Here is a 14,931-nt window from a genome sequence, read left to right as displayed (position 1 = left end):
CTTCCAAGTATTCCCTCTCTCTTCATTTAATTTGAAAAAGGAGGATAGCATGAGAGGTATAAAACCTAAAATGAAAACAATAACATAAACAAAATAAACTACAAAAATTCATCTTCATGCCTAACCTATTTTCTGACTCATCAAACTTATTCATAGTCTTGTTTCCAATTTAATTTTGTATTGAAAATTCAAACTTTGAGCTGGACACTTCCTGGGAAGGTGGTTATTGAAAGCACCTTTATAAATACTCTAGTAGCTTGCATCCAATTGTAGGACTGAGGTGAGGATAAATGATGCCAAAAGGCTCTTTACACTGCTGTCACTGAAACCTGAGGAGTCTAGCTTCCTCTTCCATAGAAGCAGTGCCTTAAAATTTGGGGCTCAAATTGTTATTTTAAAATAGTACAGTGGTGTCTGAGGCACATAAAACATGTGTGTATATATGTGCATTTCTGCATGTGTGCACACAGGTGCATGCAGGTGTATGAATCACCCATAAGCTGGTCATCCTGGCATGTCTCCTGTGGAAAGCAGGGTTGTGTGGTGGCTTGTCTGCCACTGCGGTTAGCAACCGAGATGTACTCTATACGAAACTTATACATTTCTATATCTGCAATTTATTATAAATGCATAGAATTTATATTAAAGCATTATACAAAAAGCACCTTAGATAGGAAGCATTTGCATATTTTCTGTGTTTTTAGATTTGTATTTGACCACCTAATACAAGTCAGCAACTCCATTTTCTACTGTAACTGAACGATCCCAGGTACCATCTAACACAATGCATTGCTGGAGACCTGAGGAGACCAGATGTAGTAACAGCAATTTTGGCAGTCATTGCCAAAGCTCTGACTGGAAGGGGTGTTTGGGAGAGAAAACACAAGTGCTTGAACACACGTACCAAATTAAATTATATGGACACAAACCATGACACTTCCTTTGCAATATGCCAGGTAAGAACCCAAGAGGCACTGCAGTATGCTGGAGCAAGCATTAAGATCACTTAAAAACAGGGCTGCCCTTATGACATGCTGGGGACTCAAACTTGACTTTGAAAGCATAACCTGATCGGGCTGAGGCTGGGGCAAGACTTACATGCTGCCTGGTAAAAAGCGCTGGGACAACCCAAACTGGGGCTCGTCACGGGCAGGTGGGCTCATGGCACCCACCTCACCACAGCCTTTGTGTCTGCAGAGGCCACATGACACAAGGCAGAGCAGGCCTGAGTCGCAAACCACAACACAGCAATAACTTGTCACCCTGGAGGGAAGGGATGTCATCCAGAGGGACCCTGACATGCTTGAGAGGTGGGCCTCTGTGAACCTCATGAAGATCAATGGACTCAAGTGCAAGGTCCTGAACCTGGATTGTGGCAATCCACAAATTGTAGGGACACACCTACATGGTGGGTGGAGAAGAGACAGAACCACACTGTGGAGAAAGACCTGCGTGTGATGGCTGATGAAAAACTCAACATGAGCTGGCAATGTGCTCTCACAACCCAGAAAACCAATGGAGTCCTGGGCTGCATCAAAAGCAGTGTGGCCAGCAGAGCGAGGGAGGTGATTCTCACCCTCTACTCTGCCCTGGTGAGATCCCACCTGGAGTTCTGTGGACAGTTCTGCTGTCCCCAGCGTAAGGAGAACATGAAAGTATTGGTGCAAGTCCAGGCTAGAGCACCTCCCCTACGAATGCTGAGCAAGTTGGGGCTGTTCGGCACGGACCAGAGAAGGCGGTGTGGACACCTCATGGCAACCTTCCAGTATCTGAAAGGGCCTACTGGGAAGCTGGAGAGGGACTCCACATCACGAACTGTAGTGATAGGACAAGAAGTAATGGGTATAAACTGAAAGAGGGGAAACTTATGTTAGACATTAGGAAGAAATTCTTAACCATGAGGATGGTGAGACACAGGAACAGATCATCCAGAGAAATCGTGGATGCCCCATCCCTGCCATTGTTCAAGGCCAGGTTGGATGGAGCTTTGAGCAACTTGGTCCAGTGCGAGGTGTCCCTACCCATGGCAGTGGGGTCGGGGCTAGATGATCTTTAAGGGCCCTTCCAACCCGTATAATTCCATGGTTCTGCTATCCCACAACAAACCGGCCGGGCCCGCCCCGCGCCGGGGCTCGGGCAGGCGCAGCCGGCGGCCCCGCCCCCGCCGCGCCGCTTCCCCCGGTTCCCGCCCCCGCCGCCCTCCGTGCGCGGCGCTTCCGGCGGCGCCCGGCGCGGCGGCGGCTCCGGCGGCCCGGGCGGCTCCGCCCTCCGGACGGGGTAGGGTGGCGGCTCCGGCGGCGGCGCCGGGCGGGCGCGGGGGGGCCGCAGCGCCGGGCCCTGAAGCAGCCCCGGTGCGGGGCCGGCCCTGGGCGGCCGGTGCGGGCGGCCGCGGGTGTGCGCTCCTCGCCCGCCCGCCCGCCCGCCCGTGGGAGGCTGCGGGGCCGGGCCGGGCCGGGCCCGGCTGGGCTGGTGGTGCTGTCGGGGAAGGGACGCGGAAGGCAGCGGCGGCGCTGGGCAGTCTTGCCTGTCTCTGCTCGCCGCTGCCCCTGGGCCTCGGCGGGAACTGCCCCCGGGGAGGGGAACTGCCCCTGTCGGTAGAGAGCGCGGGCGCCCAGGGAGCGGGAAGTGGTAGGGATGGGATGGAGCAGGGAGGGGAAACAGTGCTGGGACCAGACAAAGCGGGCCCGGCTGGGCACGGGTTGTGCTCCTCTCTCCTGCGGGTCCTCCGCCGCTGCTCGGTCCCTGCGGTGTTACACACTTACACGGCTTCACCCAGTTGCCCGATCACAACACAACAGAAAGCAGGATAGGAGCTGAACTAGCGATTTTATTTTATTTTATTTTATTTTATTTTTGTTTTTTGGGTGTGTACTTTGGGGTGCTTCACTTCTTGTGGATTGTTATTTGCTACCAGTGTAGTCCGACAAATGGACATCAGTTGGATGTGAATGGGCATGATTAGGACGAGAGAACACAGTCTTAAGTTGTGCCAGGGAATATTTAGGTTGGCCATGAGGAAGAATTTCTTCACAGAAGGGGTGATTAGATATTGGAATGGGCTGCCCAGGGAGGTGATGGAGTCACTGTCCTTGGAGGTGTTTAAGGAAACGTGGCACTTAGTGCCATGGTCTAGATGACATGGTGGTTTTAGGTCCTAGGTTGGACTTGATTATCTCAGAGGCCTTTTCCAACCCAGTTGATTCAGTGATTCTGTGACAGTGGACAGTAACAACTACATGGCCTAGTAGCTGCGATCAGTGCAGTGAGGAAGCAGCTGACCAGCAAGTAAATGCTATACAGAGTATGCCTGCATGGAGAGGCAGTATGATATCTCAAGAGAAAAGTGAAAAGACAAGTAAGACAAATGCATGCAAATTCCTTTTTAAAAGTAGTATGGTGAATTAAAAAAATTATTTTTGACATGAAGAGGAGAGTTTCACCACAGCTGGAAGAGTAGTTGGTCAGAATGAAGTGGTTTAGTGCTGGTAACTTCAGACTTTGAATAGAATGGGCTACCTGATGATTTACCCATGTTGAGAAACAATTTCTTTTGTCTGGGAAAGCTGCCTCCATAAGACAGGGTAGCCACTTGGAATGTGTAATAGATGCCAAAGTAACTTTTGTCTCCATTTTATCTCAATGGTAAACCACATGATGAGTCTGGTCCTGGCAGGAAGGCAGTCAGTGAAGTAGTCTGAAATTCTTGGATTTTGCATGTTTTGGTGCTCATGAAGGCAACACAAGATTTTAGATAGATAAAATTGCCATATATGCCAATTTTTTTTCAAACAGTAAAATTATAAGTTAGAAATGTATAAAATGACTCATTTTAGTGCCAGAATATATTATGGGAAGAAAGACAGCAAATGAGGTCTGAGTTTAAAGTATACTGTAAGATCTTATTAATTTCTAATTAATAATAGTTTCTAGTTTCAACAAGTTGAGTGTAGATGTTGGTATAATCTAGGTAATTAACAGCAAGAGTTGCTAACCTGTGGTAAAAGTACTCTGTTTTAGACTGTAATGTAAGGATCCAGTATTCCCTCTGTGCATTCATGTACAAAGATAATTAAGAGGTTTCCCATTTACCATCTTTTATCTAAGACATACATATTAAATTGCATTAATCTTTCTTGAGAGATAGGACAATCCATTGTTTTTGTCATTTATACGTTCTTTGTAATTTGTCAATGTTTCTGTTTCTTTTATAGTCAAATGAAAGAAAACCCTGCTCAGTGCTCCCAAATGTGAGATTAGCCAAGCTGGTGTAAACAGGAATTATTACTTCACTGGCTTTAAAAATCAAACCTGGTGAATGCATGACTTGCATGTACAACATTTGCTTCTCTTGAAATAGTACAAACTCTTGCCTATCATGTGCTTTTCCAGGGATGGCTCAAGGATGAAATGTGCCATATTTCTTTTTTTTTTTTTTTTTCTAAATCTAGTATCTGTTACTTGTTATGTTTTCACACACATCCTTCATTTCACAGCCCCTTGAAATCTCAAGTATTTTTCTGTGTATTTCCCACCTTTTCTCAGCAGTCTGGTTGGTGAATAACTCTGTCCTGTTTCTGCTTGTATGGGATAAAATTGTGATTATTGAGGAGTTGCATTTGCCAAAACAACCAAAATGAATAAATAGAATCATAGAATATCCTGAGTTGGAAGGGACCCTTAGGGATCATACGATCCAACTCCTGGCCCTGCACAGGACACTTCAACAATCACACCATGTGCCTGAGAGCATTGTGCAAATGCTTCTTGAACTCAGACAGGATTGGTGCTGTCACCACTTCTCTGGGGAGCCTGTTCCAGTGCCCAGCCACCCTCTGGGTGAAAAACATTTTCCTCATATCCAGCTTAAGCCTGCCCTGACTCAGCTTCATGCTGTTTTTTCAAGTACAATAATCATTAATTGGATGGGTTGCTTCAAAGCTGGAAAATAGATTTGTATACAAAAACTCCTTGTAAAAAGAGGCAAAATAGACTGAAGAGATCTAGTGCTTTTGAATGCTTTAACTTAATTAGTGTGTTTTCCCTTGAAATCTCTACAGAAACTGTAAGACATTTTACTTTATCGAGGTTTGCTGTGCTTGGAAGAAGGAAATAGTGAATTTCAGTCTTGGAAGCCTTTCTGTATGTATAGCACAAAGAGAAGAAGGGTTATTTGGAATAGAGAAAGGGAGTTTGCCCATATAATTGAAATAGTCAATTAAATAATAGTCTGGGTAGGAGATACTGTAAATAATATGATGGACTCTAATGTATTTTGAAAGAAAATATCTCTTAAAAAAATTTTATTCCAGGTCTAGTCCCAGGTGGTTTCCTGGAGTTTTGTCTAACTTGTAAAAGTAGAGATAACATTTTGGTAGCCCTCTGAGCCGGTCTGACTTGGGGCCTGTGCACTCTTTCTCCCCCCTCAAGCCAGCACTGACTTCATGTGTTGGTTTGGGGAGAAGAACAGACTGAAAACTACACTTGCTTGCAGGAGTGTTTCATGTCTGGCTGGGCAAGCCCCAAGGCTCATCTGTCTGGCCCTCCAGCAGTGCCGGCTGGAAAGGTGGCTGTGAAGCAGAGAGGGATGGGCTGCGTGGTGCACGGGATGGGAGGACAGGGCTCATGCAGCCCCAGAGAGAGGCTGGGAATTGGATCCAGCCTCAAATGCAAGATGGACACGTAGGCACAGGATAATAGCTCACAATGTCACTGTGTGTTCATAGCATATTGTTTTTTGTTTCTAACCGAATTGTTGGTACCTTCTGTGCTAGTCTCTGGCGGCTGCTGAAGGTTCTGGTATTTAATAGCACAATTTCAGTCCATTTAATGGAATAGACAGAAAAAATCATGATATGAAAGAAAGAAAAGATGTAGAAGGCTGCTGCTTGGGAGGAGGATAAAAAGACACACTTATAAGAAACCTTTATTAGACTTTATTTTGGCATAATTATGCCTGTACAGAAAAAAATTAATAATATACAACAGGCCAAAGACACAGCCAGAGATTGAAAGGCATAGTTGCACCGGCCTAAGTGGATCTTTTAAAAATAATCAAGCAGTTTGATGGAGGGGGGACTTTTTGACATAAACTTATGTACATGAACTCCAGACCTGTTTATCTCGGTGCTTTGCATAGACCTGAGTCTGCAATTTTAATTTTTTTTGCAAAGTTGAATCCTCTTAATTAGAAATCAGCTTGACTTCTGGTAGTTCCTGAAAAAATCTCTTTGTATCATCTGGCCCTACTGATCTGTATTTAATGTAATTCTTGCACTAGCTTATTATCCTTTAACCTCTGGAGCAATTTTTCATTCGTCTTTTAACTCCACACAATTCTTTTTAAATGCCAGAAGAAGAATTCCTATTTGTATTGTAGTCCTAACGCTTATTTAATCCTTCTTTTATAATAGTTTTCTGTTTTGTCTTACTTGTAATAAACTACTAAATCCGATATTGTTCTGAACCCTTTAAAACTAATTTGCCTCCACTTGTATTGTTTAGACTAATATGTTTTCATGAAAGCTTTCTGTGCCTGCTTACTTACTTTTGACCCTGTTGACCAATGCCAGCCAAAATTGACAAAATCGTGTCAGTGTAAAGGATATGAAATTTTTACAGGTTTTGTGAAATCATCAAGTTGCTAGAGGGGGAATGACCCAAATTAACATTACTGCTAATGGAAAATCTTCAGCATGATTTCAGGTTATTTCCTCTGTTAGACCTGGCTTAAACTGGCCAGCTACCTGATGTACAGCTCTGAACCACTGGATGGTTTTGCTGGTCTTGGACAAGCTTAGATAAGGAGCACTGCTGGGTTTTACAGCAGCACCACAAGAGCTGCAGTGGCCAGAGGAAACTTGGAGTTTGCAGTGCAGATGTGAAGTTGTGTAGGTTGTATATGTGAGATAAGTGATTCCCACCTCATCTTGAAGTACCACAGCTGAATGATTCTTAAAATTGAGATCTGTAAAGCCATAATTTCCATGGAGCAGGCTTCAAATCATGTTAATCAGTAAAATTTTGAGTTTGAAGGTGGTGTATATGCTGATCTACCCATGATTCCAGGGCTTGATAGCAGTACATTTGTTGAAGTTTAATGTCTGTTGGCATATTCTTTAAATAGATCCTTCTTTCTAAGAGGGGAAAAATCCAGAAGGAGAATGTATTTGTAATCTTTACTTACATCTTGTAGCATCTCTGCTTTGAAAAAATAAAATAACGATTTTCAGACTGGAGTTGTTTCTTTTATTTTTTAATTTTTTTTATTTTCAGGAGAGGTTCAGGGTTGTGCTATGTTTTTTACCAGTGTCTTTTCTAAAAGGTGGCTCAGGTTGTTTGGGGGAAATGTGACATTACTGGTTGTTGGCATTCTAGGGGATCTGGTAGTAAATCCAGCATATTGTCTTATGCATTCCCTTCTGCACTGAGTATCAGGAGTAATTCACGTTGGTGACAGCTGCATCAACACGTGAAACTAAACAAAAAGCCAATAATAGAAGAGGCAAGAAAGTGAGAGTTGAGCACCTCATTAGTAAACTTTCTTTCTGTCATGATAAGAGGGGCAAATAGTGCAGCCTGTCCTTATCTGTTACCACAAGTGCCTTCTTGCTGAAAACGTTGAGGTGAAAGAGAGCTGTTTGTACATATGTGTGTTTGTGAATATGGGAGCAAGTGGCTGACCCAAAAATCATACACTGTGGATTTGTGTAGAGACTTTAAAAAGTTTAAATTTGTTTAATTAGTTACCCTACTTTAAGCTTATGCTTCCAAAGATGCTATAATAGGGTCTCACTTGTACCCACTGCAAACATTAAATACGTGGTTTGTCTGCCTAGAAGTGTGAGACATTGTGTTAGCTGTTACTTGAGGTGTCTTCTGCAATAGAAGGGTCACATCTGTTGATTCAGAGATTACCACAGTGTGTATCCTGTGGTAAACTAAGCAGCAACTCCAGCACGGGCTGGTTGAAGAAACATTTATTCTATTTTGAGACATTCTTAGTCATCCCTGTTTTGGTCTCTGACGGGTTACAGGCATTACTTCTTATTCTCTCCTAGTAAAGCTGATGGACAAGTTAATGAGAAGGCCACTTTGTCAGGAACAGTTTGTGGTGCTGGAGGATGTGAATTCATAGCCCAAATGTGTTGTAGTGCCAGCGGAAATTGGAGAATATGCTCCACATTTTGTTGTGTGTTGGTAAAACTCACAGTTTACATCACACAGGTATGGAGCAGCTGCTCAATATGGGACAAGCATATGTAAGAGGATCTTTATTAGTAGGGAATATGATACAGCCCTCCTGTGTCCTGTAGAGAACATTCAGCTATAAATGTTTCTTCACTGTTGTAAATAGAAAACTTTAGTAAAGTAACTTAGCTTTAATTTAGCTTTTTCTAAGTGTTAAACCTGCTTATTTGATTGTTTTACTTGTGTTGGTGTAGGCTGTGTGAAACACAAAGATATCCTTAATTAATAGTATATTTTGTCTTGGGTTTTTTAGGTATGCAGGTCTAGTACATTCTGTGTTTAACTGACTTGTTACTTTAGTGAAAATATTTTCTCTTGTTCAGAATTAAAATGCTTTCTGTGGGGACTTCTGATGCCAGGACTCTTTTGAAGACCTCGTTTGTTGCATGGTTTAAAGGAAGATGATGTTGTTAGTGAATTTGGAGCATCCTTCAGGAGGCTGGTGGCCCTTCTGTCAGTGTGTGTGCTGTCATGGACAACTTCAAAAGGTAAAGGCGGTATTTTTGTAACTCTGTTTCAAATTAGCACTCTCATAGAGGAACCACTGGGTTTAGATTAACACTCCGAAAGCTCATTCTTTTCACTCTTAAAACCATTTACAATGTTATTTTAAGAAAGTAAAACCATTTACAACGGTTTTAAGAAGCTGTATCTTCACAATGGGAAGGTGTATCTTCAGATATGCTTTCAAAGTTGTTTACAGCGAGAGCCAAATTTCATTTCATACTTGAATTCATTTCCCTGAGTCAGTGCAATTTTTTTTTCTCTTAATAAATCTCTGAAGATAATGCTTATTTTGACCATTAGTTTTTTTGTTGCTTGAGGGCTGGTTTTGGCTAATATTTCTTCATAGTCTTCTCTTTTTTTAAACAAAAAATAAAGGGGAAGTAAGGTAAAAAGTAAGTGGGAAGCCATGCTTACTAGCTTCCAACTAAACAATTGTCTTACAATAAAATACAATAATTTATTAATATTGTAGTAGCAGTACTTTGTTTAAGAGGATATTTTAAAGTGCACAATTTGCTTTCTAAGAATGCTGTATCTGCTCATCTGTGTTTATTCATTCTGTTTTATCAGCTCTTTTTCAAAACACCACAGGCAGTTAATGCACCTTATAAAGGACTCCTCACTTTTTACATCTTCCTAAGTCCTATCTAGATGTCACCAGTGTTTCCCATGTTAACAGTTCTGAGCATGTTTTACTACATGTGCCTTCGGCGCCGAGCTAGGACAGCGACGAGAGGAGAAATGAACAGTCGGAGGGCTATCGAATCGAACACCCGAGCCTTACCTATCAATGTTGAAATAGTTCAGTATGCCAAAGAAGTGTTGGATTTCAGCTCTCACTATGGCAGTGAAAACAGCATGTCGTATACCATGTGGAATTTAGCAGGTATTCCCAACGTGTACCCTAGTTCTGGTGACTTCACCCAGACTGCTGTCTTTCGAACTTATGGGACCTGGTGGGATCGTTGCCCAAGCGCTCGGCTGCCTTTCAAGAGGACACCGTCCACCTTCTGTAGCCAAGACTATGTGGAACTTGCTTTTGAAGAACCAGTTTATCCCACTGCAGTGCATATTCTGGAAACCTATCATCCTGGAGCTGTAGTCAGGATTTTGGCATGCTCTGCAAATCCCTACTCACAAAATCCACCAGCTGAAGTAAGGTAATTTTTTTCTTCTTTATGCTTTCCTGTAAGATGTTAAATGCCACAAATAGGGCTGTTTAGTGAACCTTACTTCCTAGTATTTATCATAGTTTTGTATCTGGCCCACTAAAATTTTCTTTATTTTTTCATGTTTTTAAAACTGTGGTGGCTCATTTTGATAGCAACTTCAGAGATGTGGATGTTTTGTAGGAATTAATGCATCCCCTAATATCAAATTTAATTTGTGTAATGATAGTTTTGGTGTTGGAATTTTTATGGGCAGTAATTACTATGTCTGTATAAAGCACTACTTTTGAAATGGTAGGTCTGAGCTCTTCCTCCAGTACGAAGAGGAAATTGTGTAAAAGAGGCTGAGGATTTATGGTTGCTGTATCATCCTGCTTCAAGTAGCCATAGACTCTTTCTTCTCTGCATGCTTTAGGTTGCATGTATAGTACAATCAGGCACTGTAACTATTCGTATGGAAATGAAGCTGAAACCAGAGGCACAGAACACTCAGACAAAAGGTGCCATTTGTCTGATCTTTATTTTTGGTCTGATCAAAGGGTGTGAGCTGCACTTTCTTTTTACACTCACTTCAGCTAAAAGAAGCAGATTTGATGCTCTTGGTTTTCCTTATACTAGGAAGTCTTGATGAAATTCCAGTTGCAGAGTCAGGAGCGTGGTAACCTGGGGAATGGTAAGATAGTAAAGAAAAACACTGTGTATGAGGTAAGAAGCTGTTAGTGAGGAGGTGGGGAAATAGAAATGGAAGGAGAAAGAGAACAGGTCAAAGCACATGGTGGGGAAAACTGGGAAAAACTGCCAGTGTATGCAACTGAAACATTCCATATCAAAAAGAGATTAAATGATACCAAAGATATAAAGGAAGGCAGAGCTGATAGAAGAAATACTTAACAAAATGTATCCTGCAAAAATTAGTATGCAAACAAATACTATATTGCTATGATATACACACTTTGGTGGTATAATCAGTGCTAGTATGGATGTTGGGTGATTTTTTTTTCCAGACTTACCTTTTACAGATGCAGCTAAAAAGTATATTTTTGAGTCTAACTTCGTATCCCTTTCTTCCTAATACTAGGCCATTGATGTTCATTCAAAAACCCTTGGAAAATCAGGTGTCATGGTTTATTTTCAAAATTCTCGACTAATATATTTTGTATGATTCTGTCATCTACTGTGGTTCAGTGCAGTTGCTTGTTTTACAGGTCAAATGAGAATATGTTGTATAGCTCTAAAGTAAATATCCAAATTCAAGGAACAGTGATAGGTCAAAGTAATAATGATAGGCCACCTAACTTTAGCAGTATGAGAGGATTTGGCACTGTAATACAGAACTTATTTACAGAATGGTATGTGGTGAAGGCAGCTTTAAGACTTTTAAATTCAAAACCTAATGTGAATTGACTTTTGGGCAATTACTCTGTGAACTTCCATTTTTCTTTTTTATGATATAGATTTTACTTCTTTATGATGGAGCACAGAATGGAGCAAAGGTCAAGAAATGTTAACTGAAGGACCTATTTAAATAGGTGCACAAAAAAAAGTTGTTCAGAGAGTTAAAAGGAGATGAAGTGAAAATACTAATATAAAACTTCGGGGTATGTGCTTTATGACTTCTCTTGGGGTGTGGTCTGAGTGAAAGCTCAGATGCCCTTCTTAATAGAAGATTAAGTTTCTGTAGGATATGGCTTTTTAATTTGTAGTCAAGAATCCCTTCTGTCCTGCCTACATAGGTTAACAGCATTTCTGGTTAGAAAAAGGTTGTCTCAGGCATCGTTGGAAACAGTTGTCTGTGCTGCCTCTTCAGTACTTCTTAGTCTTGATGCTAGAGAAGTGTTAGAGCGACCTGGTTTTTTTTTTCTGTTGGCTTACCTTTCCTCAGCAAGACTTGTCTGTTAAGAGCTGCACATTTGGTTTGTTTCCTTTCTTCTAAAGGAGGCAAATGTCTTATGTATGGTGTCGTGAAGGGAAGATGTAGGAAGCCTTTCTCCACATGAGGTACACAGTATTTTTTCTCTGTTCATTTGCTCACCTTTATGAGGGGAATAGGAAGAGTTGCAGGAGTGCAGTCTCTTTTCTGCTTTTGTTCATGGTCCCTTGTTTTGACTTGCAAAAATTCTCTGAGATACCAGCTAAGAATTCTTTTTTTGAAGATGAAATGCTGCTACAATCTCAGGTGATTCCTTGTTTAACTGATGTTTTGGTCTTGAAGCACTGCCATGCTATTTTCTTCTGTTAAAAAAGGCCATGACCTACTTACTCAAAAGGCACTTAGAACCTTGTTTTCCTCTTCTGACTATTTTGATACTTGGTTTTAAATCACCTTATTACCAAAGAAACCTTTCAGTGCTGCTTTGTTTTATCAGCTGTATCTGTTTCTGAACACCGGTGTAGAAAGGGCAGGTCGTTAGCAAAGTTCTTTTTCACCAGTTCTTACTTTTGATATACAAAGAAGGCCAAACTAACAGTGAAGGCAAAACTGTTAAGAGGAAAAAGTCTGTTCAGACTTGCTTAAATGTTATGTATGTTATGTATGTACTTCCAACTAGGTAATATTTTTTTTCTTTGGCTAGTATTTAGAACAGCTCATTCAAAACTTTGCTGTGTGCAAAAACTTCTAGGCTACAAGAGTCTCTGTAAGGAGCTAGTGTATCACAGTTCTTGCTCAAGAGAATTTTATGTATTCTTGTTAAAAAATGGCTAACATCCACATATTTGGTCAATATATTACTTTATGCTTCAGTTGCATGAAAGAACAACTCATGCAGGTTTTCAGAAAATGGTCTTTGGTCATGTTCCTTTGTTGCTGGTGCACTGAGTACTGCTGTCACAGCTTTGTATGATGCTGGTGAGCTTTATTCAGAGTGTCTTTAGAGGTGGGGTCAGATCTTCATGGAATGGGAATAAGCATTTACTTCTCAGAGGGCATGTAATTGTTTCTAAGTAATCCTAATGCTTAGAACACAACAGTTAGTTTGAAAGTTTTTTTCTTTATGGTTTAACTGGCATCCAGCAATTGGAGGATCCTCTGTCCTCATACCTTTTGCTGCTTTAAACACAGAAGGCATTATATCACTTTTCTCCACATTAAACGATTTTTAAAAATCATAAATATCAGAGAAACTGCTGTTCTACAGCACATGGAAATCTTTTGTGGTTTTCATTTGTGCCTGTCATACCTTGGCTGGTGAGAAGTGTTGGTAATTCGTTAAACTATACTAACATTCCATGTACAGATCTGTTGCATGAATTACCTGAGTGCAGAAAACCCAAGAAAAAACTAATAGTCTGAGATTAAGAAAATACTGTAACATAAAGTCTCAGTTTTTATATGGTGAAGAAATCAATCCCTATTCTTGATTGTGTTGCGTTATGATTATTATACTAGTGTGGCCCTGGGACTTCGTACTGTAGTGCACATTCTCTGTTTGTAGGGTTTGGTGACAATGCTGAGTTGTCACCAAGCTTCAGCCACTGGAAGAGGCAGAGCTCTACACACATGTGGTGGGGACAAATGCAGCTGATAGTTCAGCATGAGCTGAACCCAACCAAGAGAGTTTTCTTTGTTTCTCATAGTGTATTAGATTGATGGGTAAGATACAGCTAGCTTCTGTGTTGAGAAAAATGTTTTCTTTCCTTTTTTTCCCCCTTTTTTACCCAGAAGTCTTACTCTTGGTGATTCCCTAATGGCTTCTTCAGTGTCAGCCCTTTTGAAAACATTTTGATATTCTTAATAGTTAGCTGTTGTTAGTCTTTGTTTAAGTGGGAGTCACCAAGTAAAAAATAATTTTTTCAGAAGTTTTTCAACTTTTTCCTTTTATAAAAATAACTCTGGTTTTTAAGTTTGGAATATAAAAGAAAAAATTGGTCCCTATTCTCCTGTTGTGGTCTTTTTTAACTTGATAGTTGTTTTTAAGTCATATATGTCATAGTGACACTGTAAATTCATGTGCTTTTACAAAGGTTCAAAATCAGAGATTATTAACTAGTCTGGAATGTGTGGCTATACTTGGGGTGGTATTTCATAGCGTATGTCCATACTGCTGTGCAATGATTGCTTCTTCAATAATTAGAGATTCTCTTGTGATTAATTTTTTCTTGTTTTCTACAGATAAAGTGTGACACTGATTAGGTTTTTTCTCACGGGTGAGATACCATGATCATTTGTCTGGGACCATTTCCATTGTGCCTTGTGTATTCCTGTTATTTCTATTTAATTTGTTTAGAATCATGTCGTTTAGAATTTTGCTAGAAAATTAAGCGTGGCTCAGTGTTTCCAAGCTTTGCTGTGTTTGCTGTATACAAAGTTTCTTTCTGTTTCTGAAAGTCTTAAGTCATGTAGAGGCAGAAGCTGCTACAAACAAGAAGGTCAGGCTAATGAAGATGACAAAATAAAATGCTCCCTCCCCTTCCAACGGGAAGTTTATTGTATTTAAGCAGCCAGGAGGGATCAAAATCCCCCCTTTTAAAAAAAGGGAGTGAAACCAGAAAGGCAGTGTGCTGAATGTAAAATATCATGAGTTCTTGTAGAGAGTGGCATTCAGATGGTTCTTTCACTTTACCTTTTATTCCCTGTGAATCTCAGATGAAAACACCCAAAACACTGCTGATACCATCAACACATTAGAGTGTGATAAGGAACCTTCAGGCCTGTATCTCACCTATGTGTAACACGCAAGTTCTAGACATTTGCATCCTTACTTAAAACTTGTTTTGACATCTTCAGGCAAGCAGCTTTTTCTTGTTCTGATGTCCGTCATAGAAAAATGAATTCTGGATTCATGGAATACAGTCATTTTTGAGAAATGCCTAAAAAGCTCATGTAGACAGAACAGTTACTTGAAGTCCATTCTGCTATTTTAAGTGTCCTGAGCATTCTTGGAGTCCTGTCTGCTGTCTCTGGTATTTCAGAATTGATCTCTTGGTAGAAATTAAAATTTGCTGTGTATTTTCCCATAATAATTAGACTGCCATGAACTCTGCTTATCAGCTTAACCTGAATGATTCT

General features: G+C 40.9%; 1 protein-coding gene across 1 annotated transcript in view; it reads left to right on the top strand.

Annotated features, from left to right (window-relative positions):
• The first annotated feature begins 2,199 nt into the window (after positions 1–2,199).
• The window catches only part of FBXL4 (F-box and leucine rich repeat protein 4), a 61,622-nt gene continuing 48,890 nt past the window's right edge, over positions 2,200–14,931 (top strand). The window contains exons 1-3 of the mRNA XM_048296892.1: positions 2,200–2,277; positions 8,571–8,735; positions 9,325–9,914. Of these exons, the coding sequence (XP_048152849.1) occupies positions 9,406–9,914 (509 nt within the window). The 5' untranslated portion in view covers positions 2,200–2,277; positions 8,571–8,735; positions 9,325–9,405. The remainder of the gene's footprint in view (positions 2,278–8,570; positions 8,736–9,324; positions 9,915–14,931) is intronic.

Source organism: Corvus hawaiiensis, chromosome 3 (assembly GCF_020740725.1).
Source record: "Corvus hawaiiensis isolate bCorHaw1 chromosome 3, bCorHaw1.pri.cur, whole genome shotgun sequence".
Lineage (NCBI taxonomy): Eukaryota > Metazoa > Chordata > Aves > Passeriformes > Corvidae > Corvus > Corvus hawaiiensis.
The sequence above is the reverse complement of the archived record's forward strand: the minus strand, read 5'-3'. Positions and strand labels throughout refer to the sequence as shown.